The sequence below is a fragment of the Convolutriloba macropyga genome, chromosome 4, assembly GCF_964194025.1.
Source record: "Convolutriloba macropyga chromosome 4, txConMacr16.3, whole genome shotgun sequence".
Classification (NCBI taxonomy): Eukaryota; Metazoa; Xenacoelomorpha; order Acoela; family Convolutidae; genus Convolutriloba; species Convolutriloba macropyga.
In genome coordinates, this window is record NC_134471.1 from 74300213 (window position 1) to 74322293 (window position 22081).

The 22081-nt window shown below is 35.6% G+C and overlaps 1 protein-coding gene across 1 annotated transcript in view; it reads left to right on the plus strand.

The window, feature by feature from the left end:
* Positions 1-22081, plus strand: part of LOC142338170 (uncharacterized) — a 55359-nt gene that overhangs the window by 21410 nt on the left and 11868 nt on the right. Inside the window, exon 2 of the mRNA XM_075387806.1 lies at positions 17264-17422. Within this exon, the coding sequence (XP_075243921.1) occupies positions 17264-17422 (159 nt within the window). The remainder of the gene's footprint in view (positions 1-17263; positions 17423-22081) is intronic.

Here is a 22081-nt window from a genome sequence, read left to right on the forward strand (position 1 = left end):
ATGCAGTTGCATTTTGGCATGCGTCCTTTTCAATTTTAAAAAGTGTTGCAAAACTTGACTCTTTCATTGCTTCACTGACATTTACATACAAAATATCTGCATCCCAAAAATGTTCTACCTCAATGCCCTCATTTGACTGTTCATCGCTAAATTCCTTAGATACTGCCGGCAAAACTGAATCTTTTTGCAGAGGATCATGCTCCACTGAATTAAAATACTCTGCCCAATGGCTCTCTCTTTGGTAAGAAATCTTCTAGCGCCGCTATCTTAATGTTCGACTAAATCTGCTCTTATGGTTTCCTGATATGGTTGGCCACAAATTTTTTCAGTACACTTATCCTCAGATCCAAATTTCACTTCATCACAGTAGCTGAGGATTTTAATTCTACTACCGCTCTCAGCAATTCTCTCTTCTTCCATTTCTCCAAACAGATCTTATAGGCTTCTTTTTTTATTCACTGCAGCCGGAACATATGCCAATTTTTCGGAAAATTTGGCGAGCTGCGGATATTCATCCAATAAAGAACTGACAACGCTTCTACTTTTATCAGTCAACTGTTTTTGAGCACACTGCTCTCCATTCTCTGATTCACGCTCTCCCTCTATTGATTAATTTGTAGCCCCGCTCATGAAAATTTGATTGTCAGACAAACTTATGTCAAACTGACACAGCGTTTCTGTCAGTGTTCATGCTTGCTTTACTAGTGTTGAGCGCCAACAACTCCCAAAATCGCTAAATGCATTCAAGTCCACCCACACACTTTTTGGGCAACCACTTCGTCATGTCCTCTTCCTTCGAGCCCACTTTCACGCTAGATTTCATATAATGTTTATGCCAATCTTCCCAAGCTTCCTATCCTGGTGATGAAAACCGCTTCGCCAATTGATATCCTAACATATTCCAACTATTGTTAACTCAAATCGGAGAGGTAAATCAACCCTCAACGCACTTTCAACACTTTAACCGATAAAATACCGCACAAGGTTTAACTAATCAGACAGTTGTTCTTGGCAAAAAGTAGCAAAGGAACAAAGCAATTCCGGGAGCGCTACTGTCAACTTCTGAATTTCTGCTGGGCTCAACAGTGAGGCGACTATGTTGACCAGAAGGTCGATCAAAACAAAAACAAAAATTTTGAATCGGTGAAGCAGGTTCTACTTTGTTACTCAGTTTTTTTTCTTTCTTCGGCTATTGCAAGCAGTCCAAAAGCAGATGGTCTCCAAAAAAAATTTCTTAATGAGTCTCGTATCATCTTTTTTGGCTCTTTGTTTAACAAAGGTAAGATAAATAGATGCATATCAATGGAAAAGACAAACTCAACACAATTTATCATAGTATTTAAATAATAATAATTAAAATAATAATAATAATAATAATAATAATAATAATAATAACAATAATAATATTAATAATAATATTAATAATGATAATAATAATAATAATAAATAATAATAATAATAATAATGACAATAATAATAATAATAATAATAATGATAATAATAATAATAATAATAATAATAATAATAATAATAATAATAATAACACTAATAATAATAATAATAATAATAATAATATTAATAATAATAATAATAATAATAATAATAATAATAATAATAATAATAGTAATAATAATAATAATACTAATAATAATAGTAATAACAATAATAAAAATAAAAATAATAATAATAATAATAATAATAAATATAATAATGATAATTATTATTATTAACATTATTATTATTATTATTATTATTATTATTATTATTATTATTATTATTATTATTATTATTATTATTATTATTATTATTATTATTACTATTATTAGTATTTATATTATTATTATTATTATTATTATTATCATTATTATTATTATTATTATTTTTATTATTATTATTATTATTATTATTATTATTATTATTATTATTATTATTATTATTATTATTATTATTATTATTATTATTATTATTATTATTATTATTATTATTATTATTATTATTATTATTATTATTATTATTATTATTATTATTATTATTATTATTAGTATTATTATTATTATTATTATTATTATTATTATTATTATTATGATTATTATTATTATTATTATTATTATTATTATTATTATTATTATTATTATTATTATTATTGTTATTATTATTATTATTATTATTATTATTATTATTATTTTTAGTATTATTATTAATATTATATCCGTGGTTTACGTGCCAAATGAACTAAACCAAAAACGCGCACAGTATCCCAACTGGTCTTGCAATTACAAACTTGCAAAGATCAGCCTTACTAAGCTCTCAAAGTTTTTCTCTACCTTTTCTGCTTTCCACACTAGCTTCTTAACTTTAGTCCCACTGAGACAACAGCTCTCTCTCTCTCATTCTCTTCTCTCTCTCTCTCTCTCTTTCTCTCTCTATCTCTCTCTATCTCTATCTCTCTCCCTCTCCCTCTCCCTCTCACTCTTTCGCTTCTGCAAAATTATCCTGGTCTAGTTGTGGTCACTTTATGTATGGCAGTTCAGATTATACTCAACCAACACGTTCTTATATAAAGCAAACAAACTTTAATCTCTTTATCAATGATTGCAACTTACAATCGAAATCTTTTACATTCTGTAAGAGGGCTGTTTATACTGTGTAAACAAATCAATGCAAAATTATGCACCGCCATTCAACTGCCACCGACTAGTTTTCAACTTCTACCCTGTCTTGAGTAAAAGTCCTTTGGAATCTTATACAAACAAACCCACTTAGCTTCAAATTATTATGCATCTGACATTTCAGTCAGTGTGTGCTCAATGAAGAAAGCAATGTTGCCTTAACGCTCTTTTTACTTCCGATGTTAATTTCAACTAAATGTAATTAATCTCTGTCGAAACCATGATTTCTATTGTCTGCAAAACGTGTGACAAAACTTGTCTCTCTCATTGCCTCACTAACTTTTACATCCAAGACATCTATAACCCAGAAAAATTGAAACTGAAGGCATTCATTTGACTGTTCATTGCTTAGTTCTTTAGATACTGAACCAAATCTTTGTCCAGAGAACCGTGCTACTCTGAAATTATAGACTCTGCCCAATGGCTCTCTGTTCAGTAAGAACCCTTCAAGCGCCACTATATTCATATTCCCCTAGTTTTGCACTAAAGTTGTCCTGATTTGGTTGACCCCAATTTTCTTTCGTAAACCCGTCCTCAGATCCAATTTGCCCTTCATCACCGCAGCAGGGAATTCTAATTCTACTACAGTAGTTCTCTCACCTTCCATTTCTCCAAACAGAACTTACAGGCTTCTTTTTTCGATACACGGCAGCCTGACCATATGCCAATTTTTCAGAAAACTTTGGCGGGGTGCAGATGTTCATCCAATAAAGAACTGCCAACGCTTCTACTTGTATCAATCACCTGTTTTTGAGCACAATGCTGTCGCATTCTCTGATTCATGCTGTCCCTCTTGTGAACAATTTGTAGCCTCGTTCATAAAAATTTGGGTTGTCAGACAATCGTATGTCAAACTGATAAAGCGTATCTGTCAGTGTCCATGCTTGCTTCTCTGCTCTGAGGTCTTTTTGTATGCAAATATACGTCTCTCGGTGTAGATCCACAAAAGACCTGATCTCTCGACAGTAGTTTAAAATTTCCCAATGTCGCTATTGCGAACACGAATATCTTTTCTTGGCTCCTTGCTGATAATTGTTGTTGGTGACTTTTTAATGACGGTTGATCCGCGGGCTAATGATCTATATAACCCTTCAAGCTCATGTTTCGATCGTTTGATTGCTGATATTCCTCGGGCGAATTTCACTTTGAATGAACGGTCGCTCAGCACCCTAGTCGAGACCTGGAATTTTTGAAAACACCTATTAATTCCAGGTGGGGGGGGGGGTAAATAGGGTTGACAGCTTTGGATGCATATTGAACCGCGCATCCATTTGTGAATTTTGCCGTTTCAATTATTTCGTCATTTTTTTCTAGAGAAACCATTCCATTTTCGTCCTGCTAGTCTAGCACAGGAGCTGATTCGTGGTCTATTTAGTGAGTGCTTCAGGATATTAGAATGCGTTGTTAAGCTATTACTATCTGCGTCCGTACTTATGTTCTTTAAGGGTGTGTCTGTTTGGATTGACATCGGCCAAAATTCGCTTCAAATGAACTTACATTGTAGCCCGGATCTGAGCGTCATCAAAATTCAGTACTGAATCATAGAATCTTCATTATGATTTTCACTATGCGCAGAGCTCTGATCGTGACACTTATTAGACATTTCATGATAAACTTCAGAGTAAAATTCTGGGATTCTACCGTACGTTGTGAACCTCAGAAACTGTATTTTCTATGATCATAATGAATTTTTAGTCTGTTTTTGCACTGAACATCATGAAATATCACCATCGACCGTAATTTGGAAAAAACCCGATAGGCGATTGATAAAATTAATTGATCATCATGTCGTTATTTAAAATAAACTGTATTTCTGATGGTTCGTTGTTTGCAAATAAGCATTCAATAATTTGTGATATTAATAGCTGCTTTACTGTTAAAATTATTATCTTGAGTTGAAACTTTGAGGCACGAAAGTCTCCTTGTAATCGTTTGCATCGTTAAGCTCCGATTACTGGATTTTTTGGCTACATACATTCACATATTTTCTGCAATCCTAACGCCAATACAATTGTTCATTCATTAAAATACTGAAAAAAAACAGACTGAATTTCATCAGATACTAAACAATCATCTGTTGAAAAAAATTAACGTTAAGTTCTTTTTAATTTCGGTTTAAGCTGTTTTTTTTTTTGCTTTTTGCACTTGAATTTCAATTCAGTTGAACTGACAGTATGACAAAACTATTTACTTTTTTGGAAAATTTTAAACAGCATTTTTTGGAGTTGAGAGAGAACAAGTTTCTCTCTCTCTCTCAACAGAGGTAACTATCTTCAGGTTGTTCTGATAAGTGAGAATTGTAAAAACAACTGCCACAGTTGGTAGTTATTTTTAATCTTTCCTGTCTAAAACGTCTGATTTATGCGGGCAGCGATATGTGTGTCGGTAAAGGTGTGTGTTTCATGTTTTGTTTGTTATTTGATCATGCATTGCTTCCTGTTTATAAATCACTCTTAACATGCAATGCTTCCTGTTTATTTTTAAATTAATATTTGTAAATTAATCGCTTTTTTGTACCAACGCAATTGTTCGGTTCTAAAGATAACTTCTTTTAACTTACTTCTTAAAATTGTAAATACCGACTTTTTTCTTTCAAGTTTTTTAAGGATTAGTGCGCCTATTTTTAAGGAGCTATATATTAATATATATACGTGATGAAATATAGAAGTTACTAAAAACAAATGCTTACGTATAATTATTGCAACAAAGCAAGCCAATAGTACAAAATTGTAATTAGGTCTTTATAAATAGGCGTGTTTTCTGCTGACGTCAATCTTAAAACGCACCAAAGGTAAGCGCTTGTAGTATACAAACATAATTCAGCTTCTAAAAAATTAACGAGTTTTTCTGAAAAACAGCCCGTATTTAGTTATTTTTTATAATTGGAATTGTAATCAATACATACAACACTTCCTGTTCTGAAATCTAATTAAATTAAAATTTCCAGCAAAATAAACGCTTATATCGCCTTTTTATATAATCAGTAAAGGCATTTTGCTAAGAGAAAAAGTAAAACAGCCTCCACTTTTGAATTTTTCTTGCGGTAGAACAACGGCAGTTGAAAACAGGCCCTTTTAAACTATGCTAATTAATACAAAAATTGATTGTGTTGCTTTTGCACAAAACGGTAACCGTTTTTTTTTTCAATAACCTAGACTCTCGAATGTAACAAAATAATAACTCGAAAAGCGAAGGAGGAAAAATATTTCACGTTGTAATTTTAATTGGATACTGGAGTTAAAAGAAAACAATCTCTCTTTTCAAAATTCCTTGTTAATTAGAACGTATATCTTTTGTTTTCTATTGAGATCAAGAAAATTCAAAGTAAGGAAAAAGATTTGAAAAAACTTTCATCAGAACATTTATTTGGTTTCGGTTTATGTAAGATAGTTGACGACAAAATCTAAAAGGTAAGAGACTTCAAATTGTTTTGCTTCATTGTACTGCGCAAAATACTGGGCTTAGTTAAGCTTGAAGAAAAGTTGGTCGGAACAAAAAACAAATCAAGTTTTCACGACTCGACATGTGCGTCATGAGTCTAAAATCAATACTCTCGACGCCATAAAATACTGGTAAAAATGGCACTTGGAAAAACAGTTGGGTTTTGCAATTTTTTGTCAATCACCAATTATTAGAATAACTGTTCCTGCCCCCAAGTGTTTATGACCCCCCCTTACAAATGATGTTAGTCAGGCCCCATTTGGATTCTTTTTACAGCCTTAAAGTTTAAAGAGTTAAAGCTACCTATTTCTGCGCGCGAAGTAGACTTACCTAGTTCTCTCTGACTAACTGACTCTATAAAACAATGAATAAAACAGTGAAGGTAAACTTCAATTAATACAAGGCTAATAGTACACAGCACCAGGGTCAATGGTATAATCATAGTGCAAAAATCTAATGGACTGACAAGAGTCAGTCGTGCTAGCGCTATAAAAAAGAGAAAAGTCTTCCCAGTCTGTGATTGGTGGTGAAAACACATTCTGCAATTTCATTTGCTGCATCCACGGGTGGAGAGTTTTCTTCCGAATTTGTAGAATGCAGCTGCAAATCCGTTGACGGTGTCCGTACCTGTCGAGTGGTGAAGTAGGTGACTGGAGTCGTCACTGATGGTGCCTGCTAAATGAACAGCGTGACTAGAGTCAACATTAAGTGGTAGAAATCCTGTCGGTTGCAAAGCCAGTTAGTGTAACAGTTAAAAGGTGTTCTGGCCAGTGACGTCAATCCTGTTAGTAGTTTCCAGCTGTCTCTCACTTTCACTGTAGTGAGGATTTATTTTCAAATGGGTGGATAGTTGTAGACTGTAGTCTCTGTCGGTAGTACAACAGCTTTCTATTCATCCTCTTTTTTTCGGTACAGTTTTTTTCCAATCGGATTTAACAGCTTACCTTCTGAGTAGCATCCAACTTTAGCTACTGTGATCCCTTCAGGTCTACGCTACTTGATCCCTTAATTATTTAAGCAGTTCATTTCTTTCTGGGTCCCTTCCGACCAGAGAAAAGAAAAAAAATTGGTCCCAATTCTTCACTTGAGGAGAAGATTAGAATAAAGAAAAAGGATTGTTAAGGAATATACAATAAATAAATGTGAAAAAGAACATAAATAAAAAATTTTCGAGTTTTCGAGATCAGTGCGTCCATTGAAGACGGGACAGCAACGCAGAGAAGCGGGACTGTGCCCCAATAACTGTGCTCAATTTTGAAATCTTAAGCCTTATTTTGAGGAAGAACTAGGGGAGTTCTCCGTATCTGGCAACACATGCGGCAAGAGCTCTGAGATACAGGTCAATGTTGCAAAATGGTTGCACTGCAAGGTGATTTAGACTTTCCTTCCGTCCGAAGGCTTGACACCAATTCAGTCGCTATAGAGGAGGTTGAATGTATTGCTGTACTTAATTTTTTTCCGCGTCCCTCTGCAGATCGAAGTTACTCAATGCGTATCGAGATCAGATTGTGCCGCGTACAGGCGAACAAAGAGATAATAATTCCGAATTGGACCGAAATATCTTTGGGTTCATTCGCTGTTTTGCGGCTCGATTATATACTAACATACGAATGTAATACGGTGAAATGGTCATGTTGTTTACGTACTGTAGACCTGAACTGACCAGCATAAATGGATTTGTGCGTTTAAAGTGACGCGCAAAAAAATAATAGTTTTGTATCGTGTGCAACATCTTCGTCAAATTTCTGGTATATAGGGTAAGGAACCGTGTCCTGCGTGAACATTGTGTTCGTTTAGCGGGTTCTACCGTTTCTTTAGAGGGTTCTACCATTTCGAAGAAGTATTTTGGGGTGTGCCAGAACATCTCCGTGAATCTAGAAATCAGTAGAAAGTAGGAGCACTGCAAAAATAAGTCCTTGTCGGGTCCTTTGTCCATGTACTTGTTTTTGAGCTAACCAATCCGACATTTCACAGAGGTCGGTTTGATCGTGTGCTCGGACAGTTTTGCTATATAAGTTTATCGATCAAAACTTGGATGCCGTGCCCTGTGTTGATCCTGGAGGGATTTTTGAATTAATGGAACTGGAAAATTGGCCCCGTTGTCCTGTGATTGGTGCCCTGTGTTGGCACGAAGAGGTTTGGTTTCGGCTGTTGCGATTACGACTCTGAGCCTCTAATTATTGCATCGTAGAAACTGATGAACCACTGTGGCACCATAACTGGGGACATCCTCACTGGGTGAACGTCTTGTTGTGCTGGGCAAGGACGGTTTCTGGGTGAAATTTACCGTTTATAAACAATTTATTGAAGTAGCTTGTTTTACTTTTGTAGTTGTTTAAATTGTGCATGTATTTATAGTTGTTTTGCAAGTTCACCTACTTCAAATTGTTCTGCTGCGTCGTCAATTAATTTGTTAAATTTCCTCGTATCTTTGGAATTTGTTCAGATATTTTGATTAAATATGAGAATATGTTGTGCAGTGAAGTTATTTCTAGTAAAGCAGCGTTGAATTTCATCGGGCTTGAGTAGTTTTACGTTAGTTCGAGCCTTAATGGGAGATGGCGCCAGCTGGTATGATTCATCGTCGTCGGCGTCGAGCGTGACTTTCAATTGAAAATTATCAGCTTGAAATGGCGATTTTAATGAACAAGAAAATACTTTAAATGTGACTTGGTTTACAAACTGTACCTTAATTTGGTGAAAATTTTTATACGCTCGAAACATGGATTTCCTGTTTCACTGTTTCATAGAGGTGACAAGAAACTGTTTTGCATGAAATATTGATATAATTTCAGAGCTTTGAGTGTAGCAATTGTTTTTTTTACTTGTGATGGTTTATACTGGGAGATGGAATTTTGGAGTAAACAATGAAAAAAATGTCTGTTTAAAGTTTCTATTGAGATCATATAAATTCTTGTCTTGTGTGGTCCATAATTACATAAAATAAAAGACTTTTATGATCCATTTCTAAAAGTACGCAAACAATATTTTTGTCGATTTTGACATTAGGGTGTACTTTTTGAAGTTCTGTGTAGTCTGCTTGTGGGACAACTTGTGAAAGAGATTCTGTCTGGTTCAAATTTAAAGCAACAGCCGGGTGTTGTATTACTTGATAAACGCTGCTGTTACAAATTGAGTTTAATGATCTAGTGTTTAAGTGGTTTTGGTATCATTTCTACTGGTTGTGTTTTTGTGGTATTTTCAGTATAAGAGACTGTGTTGTTTTGTAATTAGACTTTTAAAAAGTTTGTCTCTTCTGATATAAACAAAAGTGTTGTGAATCTTGTGTTAAGTTTGTAGAATCACTCTTAATGTTTTCTTTCAAAATATTGTAATGGTAGAGTAAGGACTAAAAACCTTAATTGTTAGTCATAAATTGTTCGTTGCTAATAATGTGTGGTATAAAATAAAGAACGAGATAACAAGACGACAGGTGATAGATCTTCCTTTCCGTCCAAACAATGAAGAGGTTGTTTACGTACTGTAGACCTGAACTGACCAGCATAAATGGATTTGTGCGTTTAAAGTGACGCTCCAAAAAATAATAGTTTTGTATCGTGTGCAACATCTTCGTCTTGTTGAACCTGTGCAATTGGTGGCTGACATCCATCTCTGTTGATGTGGAAATCCTGATGGAATGCGGTGTCAAATTTCTGGTATATAGGGTAAGAAGCAGTTTTTTGGGTGATTAGTGAGTTCAAAAAGTATTTATCGGGGTCAACCATTGCGACGAAGTATTTTGAGGTGTCCCAGAACATCTCCGTAAATCTAGAATTCAGTAGATAGTGGAAGCACTGCAAAGAAAAGTCCTTTGTCCATGTACTTATTTTTGAGTTAACCACTCTGACATGTTACAGAGTTCGGTTTGATCGTGTGCTCGGACAAATTTGCTACATAAATTTGCCGATCAGAACATGGATGCCGTGCTCTGTGTTGATCCTGGAGGGATTTTTGAATTAGTGGAACTGGAAAGTTGGCCCCGTTGTCCCGTGATTGGTGCCGTGTGTTGGCACGAAGGGGTTTGGTTTCGGCTGTCACGATTGCGACTGTGAGCCCCTAATTATTTCATCGTGGAAATTGATGAACCACTGTGGCACTATAACTGGAGATATCCTCACTGGGTAAATGTCAAGTTGTGCCGGGCAAGGACGGTTTCTAAGTGAAGGGTTCGCTCAAGGATAGTTGTCAGTGTATGCGCGCCTGTCTTAGAGAGATGTGGTGCAAAATATTGTTGTTGTAGTGTGGTCAGAATCAAGCTATTGTACCGAAGTGTCTGTTGTGTTGCTTGTGCAGTTAGTACCGTGTGTGTTTGCGGAGGCGGACAGACTGGTTTTTGCCCTCATGGTTTTGGCATGCGTACTCTGTCAAAGTAAGCCCCATTTGCTACAACCGTGTCTGGAGTGTAGCACTGCAATAGTTCTGAATCAATTTTGTTCATCAAAGACTGTGTGAGAGAGAACTTTTTTGGCCCGTGGTCAGGGGTTTTTGCGATGAGCTTGTCAACTCTGGCATTCTTGTTTCTTCATGAGAATTTGTGTCAATCTCGATAAAAGCGAAAGTTCGCCAGCTCCCGAAGACGAGGAAGAAGTGGCGGTGAAGGCAGAGAAATCACCCGCGAAGAAGTTGCGGAGATCACAGACTGTGGACGTGGTAAGGTCTGCACCATCGTAAACAATGGTTCTAGAACCGGAGGAACCAGTGACAGGCGGTGAGTGCCGAAAGAAGGATGTCACCGACTGCCTGCTTGATAAGATCGAACGTTTTGGGTTCGATGTTCCCTCGGCACGAGTGCTCGCGGACGTCTGTGGTGTAACTAAAGAAAAATGTTTTAGAGACAAATATTTATTAAATTGAGAAAAAGATCCTCAAAAATTTTCTAAAAGTCGGGATCCTGATCAAAGGAGTATCGTAATAGAGAGTAGAGGTATATTCTGTATGCACAAAAATTTGGCAAAGATTAAATTGTTTACCGTTTATAAACAATTTATTGAAGTAGCCTGTTTTACTTTTGTAGTTGTTAAAACAGTGCATGTATTTATAGTTGTTTTGCAAGTTCGCCTACTTCAAATTGTTCCGCTGCATCGTCAATTAATTTGTTAAATTTCTTTGTATCTTTGGAATTTGTTCAGCTATTTTGAATAAATATGAGAATTTGTTGTGCAGTGAAGTTATTTCTAGTAAAGCAGCGTTGATTTTCATCGGGCTTGAGTACTTTTACTTTAGATCGAGCCCTAATGGGAGATGGCGCCAGCTGGTATGATTCATCGTTGTCTGCGTCGAGCGTGACTTTCAATTGAAAATTATCAGCTTGAAATGGCGATTTTAATGAACAAGAAAATACTTTAAATGTGACTTGGTTTACAAACTGTACCTTAATTTGGTGAAAATTTTTATACGCTCGAAACATGGATTTCCTGTTTCACTGTTTCATAGAGGTGACAAGAAACTGTTTTGCATGAAATATTGATATAATTTCAGAGCTTTGAGTGTACCAACTTTTTTTTTTAATTGTGATGGTTTATACTGGGAGATGGAATTTTTTAGTAAACAATAAAAAATTGTCTGTTTAAAATTTCTATTGAGATCATATAAATTCTTGTCTTGTGTGGTCCATAATTACATAAAATAAAAGATTTTTGTGATCCACTTCTAAAAGTACGCAAACAATATTATTGTCGATTTTGACATTAGGGTGTACTTTTTGAAGTTCTGTTTAGTCTGCTTGTGGGACAACTTGTGAAAGGATTCTGTCTGGTTCAAATTTAAAGCAACAGCCGGGTGTTGTATTACTTGATAAACGTTGCTGTTAGAAATTGAGTTTAATGATCTAGTGTTTAAGTGGTTTTTGTATCATTTCTACTGGTTGTGTTTTTGTGGTATTTTCAGTATAAGAGACTGTGTTGTTTTGTAATTAGAGTTTTAAAAAGTTTATCTCTTCTGATATAAACAAAACTGTTGTGAATCTTGTGTTAAGTTTGTACAATCACTCTTTATGTTTTCTTTCAAAATAATGTAATGGCAGGGTAAGGACTAAAAACCTTAATTGTTAGTCATAAACTGTTCGTTGCTAATAATGTGTGGTATAAGTTAAAGAACGAGATAACAAGTGGACAGGTGATAGATCTTTTTTCCGTCCAAACAAGGAAGAGGTTAGGAATTTTCATAAGGTTGTGATGAAAATTGTATACACTGTCATTGGGTTTATTTTTCTGTGTGAAGAGAGAAAAAGAATTGGTTTATGGTCTCTAGAGAGAAAAATGGCGTGTCGTGTCCATTGTATAAGGAATTCACATTCCAAAAGTGCGTAATTTATCGGGCGTTCTCTCAATGTGGTTGGTTATCTAAGTTCTGCTGTGGAGTGCAGAAATTTGGTTCAGATTCCCGAATCTATTTTTTTATAGGCCTCTGCCCACAGTATAATTTTAGGCATCACACAAAGCGTAATAAAAGTTAATATGGATTTGGAATATGGAGGCATAAAGTTCCACCTGGTAACTCGTTTTTCAGTTTTTCGAAAGTGTGTTGGAGTTTTGATATCTATTTGCAATCAACTGAGTTGGAGATAAATTGGTCTGATAAGTAATAGATATTGTAAAGATATAATCCAACATATTTTTGTATTTTTTGTATTTTTAGTTGTTCGAGTTTGAGGAATCCACCAGTCTTTAATTTTAGTGGGTAAATGGGGTTATGTTTTAGTTTGTGTCCAAGAGATTTTACCAATTCTAGGAAGTAAATTGATTTGTAGAAGGTAGCTTTGAGATTTTTTTGTGAGTTTTTGGCGGTACTCTTTCAGTGATTTTTACATTGTGTCCAATGTATCGTCTTGTATAAAGACTTCATCTAGGTATGTGATTGCTTTATTATTGCGTATTAGTAGTTTAGAGATATTTTTCATGAACGATGAGAAAACGTCCGAGCCGATTTAAATACCATAAGTAGTTAAATGCAGTACTTTTCTCCTTGCAAAACAAAATTTGTCAACTGTTGTGAAGCTTTTTCTTGCGCAATTTGATTTCATGCAATATTCATATCGGCTATTTAGAAAACCGGTCCTTTGTTGCGTGTTGAAAATATTTGTGTTGGCGTTTTTGCCCAACTAAATTTTGTCAAACAAAGTGTTTAGATAATAGAGGTCAATATAGATAACGGATTTTGCATTCATAGGTAGTAACTGAACATGTCGAAAATACGGTGCTTTAGAGGTTGAAAGTCTAAACTATTGTCTCCGATGATTGGAAAAAGTCTGGAGTTGTATGGTGTGAGTTTTGTTGATGATTCATAAAATGTTAGGGTTCTTTGTTCATAGTTTGTATTATTAGTAGTTTAGGTTCTGAACACTTAATTGATTTTACGTATTTTTCCAGGAATGGTGTTCCTGGAAAATTTAATTTAGTGCTGGATAAATGAAAAACTAAAATGTATGGTGTGTTCGGTTAGCTGCCGTTTTGGTTGACGTCTGAGCACAAGTCTAGTTTGACTCTTGCTTTCGACTCTAAGGTAGCATTATTTGATGCCGAGGGCAGAACTTAATATTCTTTTAATTAAATTTGTAATAATTCTTTCCTTCGTTTCAAGTGGTGTTATTTGGTGTGGCTCCTAATTTGATTTGAGAATCATTTTTCATATAAAATGGTGATGCGTTTTGGTTGTGTTTATCTACTTTTAGGGTACATAAAATAAAAAGCAGTACAAAAATGTTACCTTTATTTGATATTAAGTTAATTATACATTTCTTAGACAATTTCTCTGAGAACGATTTTAGTCTCTACACCAACTAAGTGATTGTTTTCTGGATTTAGAATTGTAATTATTACAAAGATTAGATCGTTTATTTTTTGCGATTTCTGTGGTTTTCGGTATGGTGAAATCGGTCTCATTGCTGGATTGAAACCACTCGTATTTTATTACGTGCTGCTTTTTCTACTGATTTATGTGGGAGTTCTGTTTGGACTTCTATGGCGAGAACAATCTCGTTTATCTCTCTTTTTGCTTTGGAGCGACAGGAGAATGGCATGGCTTTTCCTGTCACATTTTTCGAAGTTACCTGTTTGTTCGGGGAATTTTATTTTCATTTCCATGCATTGCCTGATTGAATGGCTGTTTTTGGAAGGGAGGTTTTTCTATCGGTTCAGATGCTATTCTGTACAAGAACTTTTTTACAAAATTTTAAAAATACCGGTTACTTTTTAAAATTAGGATCATTCGGAATGTACAATGCTTGTAACATAAAATGCTGCTACCTTATACTTTGTTCTGTTTCATAGCTCTAACATCTGCTGCTGTGATGTTATCAAAACCTGTCTTTCTGTTATTAAATGTAGTTGAAAGGGTAACTCTCGTTTTGATCTTGTTGATCAATATGATTTCCTGTAATATCCTTTTGAAATTTTTAACTGATTTTGCGAATGCAAATTGTGGTTCCAATGTTATTGCATTGTCAATAGGAATCTTTCTTAATTCTTTTATTCTAATTGTGAGTAGGCTGCCTTGACTAGGGCGGCGTTCATCTGTGCTTTTCTCATGATTGATGCGTTATTGACATGTTTTTCAATCTTTTATTCAATTTTGAGAGCGAGAGTTATTATTAATTTAAAGAAGCAGCTTGTAATGTTTTCCAAAAGCAATGTTGCTTGCGTTCATTGTTTGTTATCAATTGATTTTTAGAATTCTCGGCAAATAGCATGACACTTTGTTTTCAATCTCGACAGAAAAATGTGGATACAATTGTGGGGCTGGGCCAACTAGTGCTGCTTTTATCATTTATTTTTTTTTGAGTTTTCATGCCTCGTGAAAAAGAGAATCAGTTTGAGATGTTGAAAATCATTTGTGAGCTTCATCTCACTTTGGGAAAAAGTGTTTGAGTTGAAGCGGCGTGTAAATTTATTTATACGGTGTTGGGGCTTCCGTTGTCACCAGATTATTTTGGTTATTTCATTGTCTAACTAAAAAAACTAATTGATGTGCCTTCATTTAGATTTTTTTTAAAATTGGATTTGCTGTGGTTGTTGACTTGATGTTTTCAGAATTACAGGTTAATTATTAAATTGCATCTAATTCTGTTGTTGCATTATAGGTAGTGGTGCATTAAGAACTGGTAAGAGGCGCAAAATTGTATTCAATTCATGGTTTGAACTTTGTGGTAAGTTTTTGAGTTAAATGGTTTCTGATGTTGCTATTATTATTGTTAGTTTTGTTAGTAAGTGATCGAATGATAATGCGTTTAAAGTATAGAAGGAAAAGATTGTTCTATAGTCTAGCAAAGTGGAGTTAAAATCTGTTGCGGTTGAGGCGCCTGGATTTGTACCCATTGGTGGTGAATGAATAATGGCGTTTAGTTTTTTTGTTCTACCGGTGATAGTTCCAGAGAATTATTTGTTTCTGTGGCGTTTTCTACTGTAAATGGATGATTTTCTGCATAATGTTTCCATGCCAAAGGGAACATGTTTGTTAATCCGCAATTTTGGTTTGAGTTGCAATAGTTTTTTTGTTATGCAGACATAAAATTGTTGAAACCACTTATGATCAGAAACGTTTTGTAAAACTGCTTAGAGTTTTTCAATTTTCTGCTGGTAAGTGTCCTCGATGGATTTTGTGGCCAGTAAAATGTGGCGTACAATGTTTTGCCAAAAATAATTTTGGAACAATGTTAGAAGAAGAAGGACTTCCACTACATCTGTTTCTGATAACTGGACATCTATGACCGTAGGTAGGAATTTTCTAATTAAGTGGTTAAAGCCTTCTATTTTTTGTCTTGCTATTTGACGAAGGTTTTTGGTGTGTGAGTGTACAACATCTGCATTTAGTGTTTATGCAAGTCGCTAAACGATTTCAATGGATGATTTTTTGAACTTGACTTTTTTAGCAGTGTGATTTTCATCAAGAACTGCTTTCCGAAATTCAAATAATTTGTCTGATAGAGGATAGAATAGTGTATCATTAATAGCAGAAGGATGTCTCTCTGCTACAGTATCGTGGATAAGAAGGATTGTGCCTTTTGTTAATTGCTGTGCCTCTTTGTAGAGAAGTGGAGTTCGAGCAAATTGAGAAGCTTTCTTGGTACTGAGAAGAAAAGGTTTGTGTTCTCCGATGAAGTAGTGAGTTTTCAATTGTAGGGCAATGTATAACAGTAAACTAAGTTGATCCACATTGTGGATTTTTACTATTTCAAGTGGTTTTATATCATCTATTAATCATCGGTTTTCTTGTTGTAGCATAAATATTTCTTGAATCACATGAGGTGTTTGATGCGACTAATGTTTCGAAGTAGTTGAATTTCATTGTGTGATTTTGTGGTTAAGTAAGTGAGCTACTTTTGTCGTTTTTATTGAGCGATTTACCGTTTCTGTTGATGTACCGTTTCTCTGTAAGAGATCTAAGTGAGTTTTTTGACGGTTAGAGTTTGTTAACTCACTGAACGCACCGCATGATGCAGACCTTATTTGGGAACTTTTTAAAGCTTTAATATATTAAGAGTTAGGCTGTTTATTACTGCGCGTGAAGTAGATTTACCTGGTACTCTTTGACTGACCGACTCTGTAAAACAGTGAAGGTAAACTTCACTTTTTTACGGTCGTAATAGTATACAGCACCGGGTTCAATGGTATACACATAGTGCAACTGTCTAATAGGTTGACCAGAGTCAGTCGTGCTAGCGCATATAGAACAGAACAGAGTCTTCTCAGTGTCTGATTTGTGGAGAATACACATTCTGTACTTCTGTCTGCAGCAAATGTGTTGTTAAATATTAATTTACTATGTAAAAGAATGGCACGTGAGCACACATGTGCCTGGGAGCGTAAAAATTATATGGCCCTATACTATATTTGGGGTTGGGGGCAAGAGTTTGTTTTATGTGACTGAGCCAAAACGTCGGTGCTCAATCAAGTTTCCTCCACTGCAGCCCCGTTTTGTTTTCACTGGCGACCGTACGTTGCACCCCCTCCTCCCGCCCCCCCCCCCCGCCTCGGACATACTACTCAGTCGAATTTGCGTTGCCTTTGTCCACACTTTTGAGAGGAATTATTTCATACATTCCCGTCTTTCCCATATTTGCTCCTCATCCTTACACCCCCCTTGTCGTGTCGCCGAAATATTTTAGGACCAGTCTAGGTATCTGTGGTCTGGCACCTTAAACTGGAGAATTTTTTTAGCTTCCGGCTCTTCTGGAGACGTTCGGCATGTCAAACGCGCAAGGCCAGTCTGCAATCGGGAGTCTGATCACACAAGGCCAGGACGGACCCAAAATGGGCAGCCAGAGACACTCTGTGTGGGCAACCCCAGACCAGATGAGGAAACAGTTCGAGGACAGGGTTAGTCCCTCTAAGGTTGCCCGCCCTTCATGAATGATAGATTTCCAGTTATGATCGAAGACCAGAATGACCTCAGGGAATATATTGCGTTAGGTGCAAATAAACATGTTATTTTCCTTTTTTCATCTCAAAACTTTAAATTTATTTTTGTCTGCAATCGTTATTTTCTCTCTGCAAGCTGGATGTCCTCATTTGAACTTAGGGTTGTTGAAACAAAAAAGGAGCAATTGTAGGGAATTAAATACTCTCTCAGTTATAGTTTTTTCTCGACAAATGATGCCCGATGTAATCTCTCTGGTATGAGAAATTGCACCTACATTTTTGGTTTTTATTTGAACAGAGTGTTCAGAGTCTGCAACTGTTAGCTATAAATCACTTCTAATTTCCTAAATAGATCAATAAAAGTTGCTGAATTGCTCTCATAAGTGCAGTTTAGGAAACGCGTTGAGATCTAAAAGTGAGAGACAGAATAACAGTTGATCGAGAAACATTTTAATTGCTTCCTTATAAATTCTTCTTTTCAACGTTATAAGCGTTCGATTCTCAGATTTTCAATACTCTATAAATTAAAATATACATATAAATACGCTTAAAAAGTTGCAGGGAAGTTATAAGGAAGCCATTAAGTTTTTTTCGACCAGGTGTTATTTTGTCCGTTACTTTTAAATCTCAGAGCGTTTCCTAAACTCTGCGCCTATACGAGCAATTCAGCAACTTTTATTGCTCTCTTAACAAAATTAGAACCGATTATAGCTAACAGTTGCAGACTCTGAACACTCTTTTCAAATAAAAACCAAAAATGTAGGTGCAATTTATCATACCAGAGAGATTACATCGGGCATCTTTTGTCGAGAAAAAACTATAATTGAGAGAGTATTCGATTCCCTACAGTTGCTCCTTTATTGTTTTATCAGCTCTAAACTCAAAACGAGAATATCAAGTTTGCACCGAGAAAATACTAACAATTTCAGACAAAACGAACTTTATATATATCCAAACCAACTATAATTTTTCTAGTTTTTACAGCGCAGTCAAATTAAATTTTCAATTGAAATGATTTGATTTACTTTCAATGCTCTCTTTGTGAACCTTTTTGTTGATGTGTATTACTTTACATACGTTAAGAACAATTCAGTCTCTGAATTTGGTCTCAATTATTTACTAAAATTCGGGAAAAAGTTTTTGTCCAATTATATGCTCAAAATGATATTGCTTCAACAAAACGGTAAATTTGTTGAAGTTTGCCTTTTCGAACATTGGGGAGGAGGGGGTAGGTGCAAAACAACTGATGTACGTGACTTGGGACTGGAGGGGGGGGTGATGTGCCTGATCAAAATGAAGTGGACGGCTATAACGAAAAAGATCCGTTTGTATTCTTATTAATCACAAACAAAACGTCTTGACCGAGGAAAAGTTTTATCACAATCAATGTTTTCAGGCACGTGGATATACAAACTTTTAGGAAATTAATAGCGTTCAGTTCCATATAATAGTTAAATATATTAATCGCTGTATAACCAACAAAATTTTCAAATAATCACCTCAGTTAAGCAAGTCCGTCGGGTCAGTTGCAGTGAAAAGTTAAAAACGGTACATTATTTAGATTTGGTATCACCATATTCCAATTTTTCTCGAAGCTCCATTTCGACTAAAATAAATACAAACAAAAATCAGAAAGCCAACTCAATTTTTCGAAGGAACGATGTCCCAGCCTATAAAATCACAATTTATTCCAGAAAATCAATTGCGCCTCCTATCGACGTCATTAATGTGATGTGCGACTTGTTATTATTGTGCCATCAGTTTGTGTCACTATTTTGATCAGACAAGAGAGCTATAGAGATCCACAAAAGCAATATTCGAATAATACAGCAGCAATTAAAAATACAAAACAAATAACTCCAAATAAATCGAACTCTCTCTCTCTCTCTCTCTCTCTCTCTCTCTCTTTGCTGTGATCACTCTATATGTTTAACAGTTTCAGAACTAATAAACTTTACAACTTGACAAAATCTGATCTTGCTCCTTCTGATTCTTCTTTAAAGCAAAAAAACCCATATGTTACTGAGACAGCTAACAAGAGCAAAAACTCAGTATATCATTAATAAATGATGAATTTTGGATACTTATCAAGCTTTATTACCAAAAAATCCTAATGTATCAACTCAAAGCATTAGACATTTTCCTTGACAGCTCCCTAAATACCAAATCAGACAAAGATTGATTAATTATATTCAATTGTAAGACGACAAAACGAACGTCAAATGCTGGAAAATTCAAGAAAATACTACAAAAAATTTAAGAAAACAAGCAATCCAAACCACAAAAACCATGAGTTTTACTCAAAAAACACAATATTTATTCAATGCACCTTAATTCAACAAAAAGGCATCTCTCATTCATTAGAGTTTTAACAGCAAACAGACTTGCCTGTGATTGAAATTTAAAAAATGCAAACAGCACATAGACACAAAATACACTCCGAATCCTTTTTCATTGAAAATATCAACGATAAGACCAGAACTGGCCTTCAAATCTTTGCACGGCTGTTAAAAACGCAAAAATAGCCTATCTGATTTGTTTGAGAAAAAGGCAACCTTAATATATCAAACAAAAATGATTTAGGCATTTCTTTAATTATCGGTTTAAATCACCGAAAGACCGCAAAAGTGTTTTTTTCGAGAAAATTTTCCGACAAGCCGGAGATGGAAGGAGCCCATATCTGAGTAAATGAAGATTTCTTTAGCAGTTTTCATGTCTGCACTACTGGTCAAACTGGACAAAGTGGGCCAAATAGGCGTTTTTAAGGACATTTTTCATGAAAACAAAAAAATATGAATTTTCAAATCATTATTGAAAGTTGGGGGCGGGGCTTTAGCTAGGTGAGGAGGGGGTTGGATATGTACGGGAGGGTAAGCAGATGGGGCGCGGGGTTTAGATAGGAGGGGTTAGGAGGAGGTAGGTAGGTTTGGGGAGGTAGGTAGTTGGGGTTGGGGTTTTGGTAAATGTGGGTTGGGTTGCAAGTAGTTGGGGTTGGAAGGAGGTAGGTAAGTGGTGGGAGGTAGGTAGTTGGGGCTATATATGTGTCGGGGCAGGTAGGTGGAGGTTTCTGGATTTGGGATAAGGAGGAGGGACTGTTATGTGAACAGAAACTTCCCAAAACAACTTTCAACCAGGAACATTACCATCAGTACCTACAGTTAAAGTCCATTGGAACAAGAAATTTTTTTTTGGAAGCAGAATTCAGATTTCGAAAACAACAGTAAACAGTACAGGACATGAATAATCTTGCTTCGGCTAAAAAAAACATAGCCTGTGGAATACCGAAAACGACTCGAAGAGTCGTGCAAGATAATTACTAAAATATCAGAGGAAGAAATAACAAAGAAGGTGATAGCCTAATGAAACCATAGACGTCGTTTTAAACAATGAGATATAAAGATATCTGTTCACACATTTGTATGATTTGTGATGTCAATTATGAGTGGCAATTTCGTTCACACCGAAATAGGAGTTGGGGATCTTTTCCGTTTGTGCCCCCAGTACGTTATACACCCCCCAGTTACAGAGCACGTGCCATTGCATAGTAAATCATTATGTAAAAATATGGCACATGCGTCTGGGGAGGTGCAAATAATATGCCCCCACTAAGTTTGGAAGCACAAAAAGATCCAAAAAAAAATCCCAAAAAGATCCAGAGTCCCAATACTCCTCTTCGAGTTGTAAAAAACCTGTAAAAACCCAATTGAGCATATATCTCCTCCCCCACTAAATTGGGTTAGAACAATAAAAAAACGTTGCATTGGACAAAGTTCAAAGGGCAAAGTTCAAACTGAAAACGTGTAGAAAAAAGCGGATAGAATAATGGAATTATATGGCAAAAGTTGCTCAGTTGCAAGTTAAGGCGTTTTCAAAGGTTTATGTAATTTTCCAACATTGTCACATTGTCAAAGTTTTAACTTTATGGGACAGATTATATATGCATATATTGAATTGTTACCAATGAGGTTAGAATCATTGGTGTACCAGCCACGCCTCCACAGAAGCACAAACCATCACTTGATAGGTCATCAGAAGGTCCTTATGGTCCTAGTTGTGATTCCCAACAGCAGTAGTAAAATTTGTGCCCAGTAGCAGTATATTGAGCGGTGGTTTCGAAAAAAGAACCGGACTTAAATTTAGATAGGAAATAAAACCCCACGGAAAAAAATCTCCACTGAAAAAAAACGGGTCTTTCCCATTATGGCCCCCATGAAATTATAGCCCCCCATTATGGTATAATTACCATGATTGGGGGGGGGGGGGGCTATAGGTTATCTGACCACTAAGCTGGGGGGCTATAAAGGGAAAGACCCAAAAAAACCTCCACTGAAATGAACCCCAACTTGACTATTAAAGAGCTTTGCATTTAGCGCGTTCTTAGCGGACCGTGGCACTTGATACGAAAATATCACAACCAAACAAGGGGGGTTGATTTTTCGTGGGGGTTTATTAATGTGGGGGTTTACCAACGTGGGGATTTATTTCCGTGGTGGTTTATTAACGTGGGGTTTACTTCCTATCAAAAATTTGGAGGGTTTTTTTCCGTGGGGGGTTTATATTTCCTAGACCCATTGAGTGGCTGTATTAATAGGTGCTATATGGTTTTTAATCTTGACA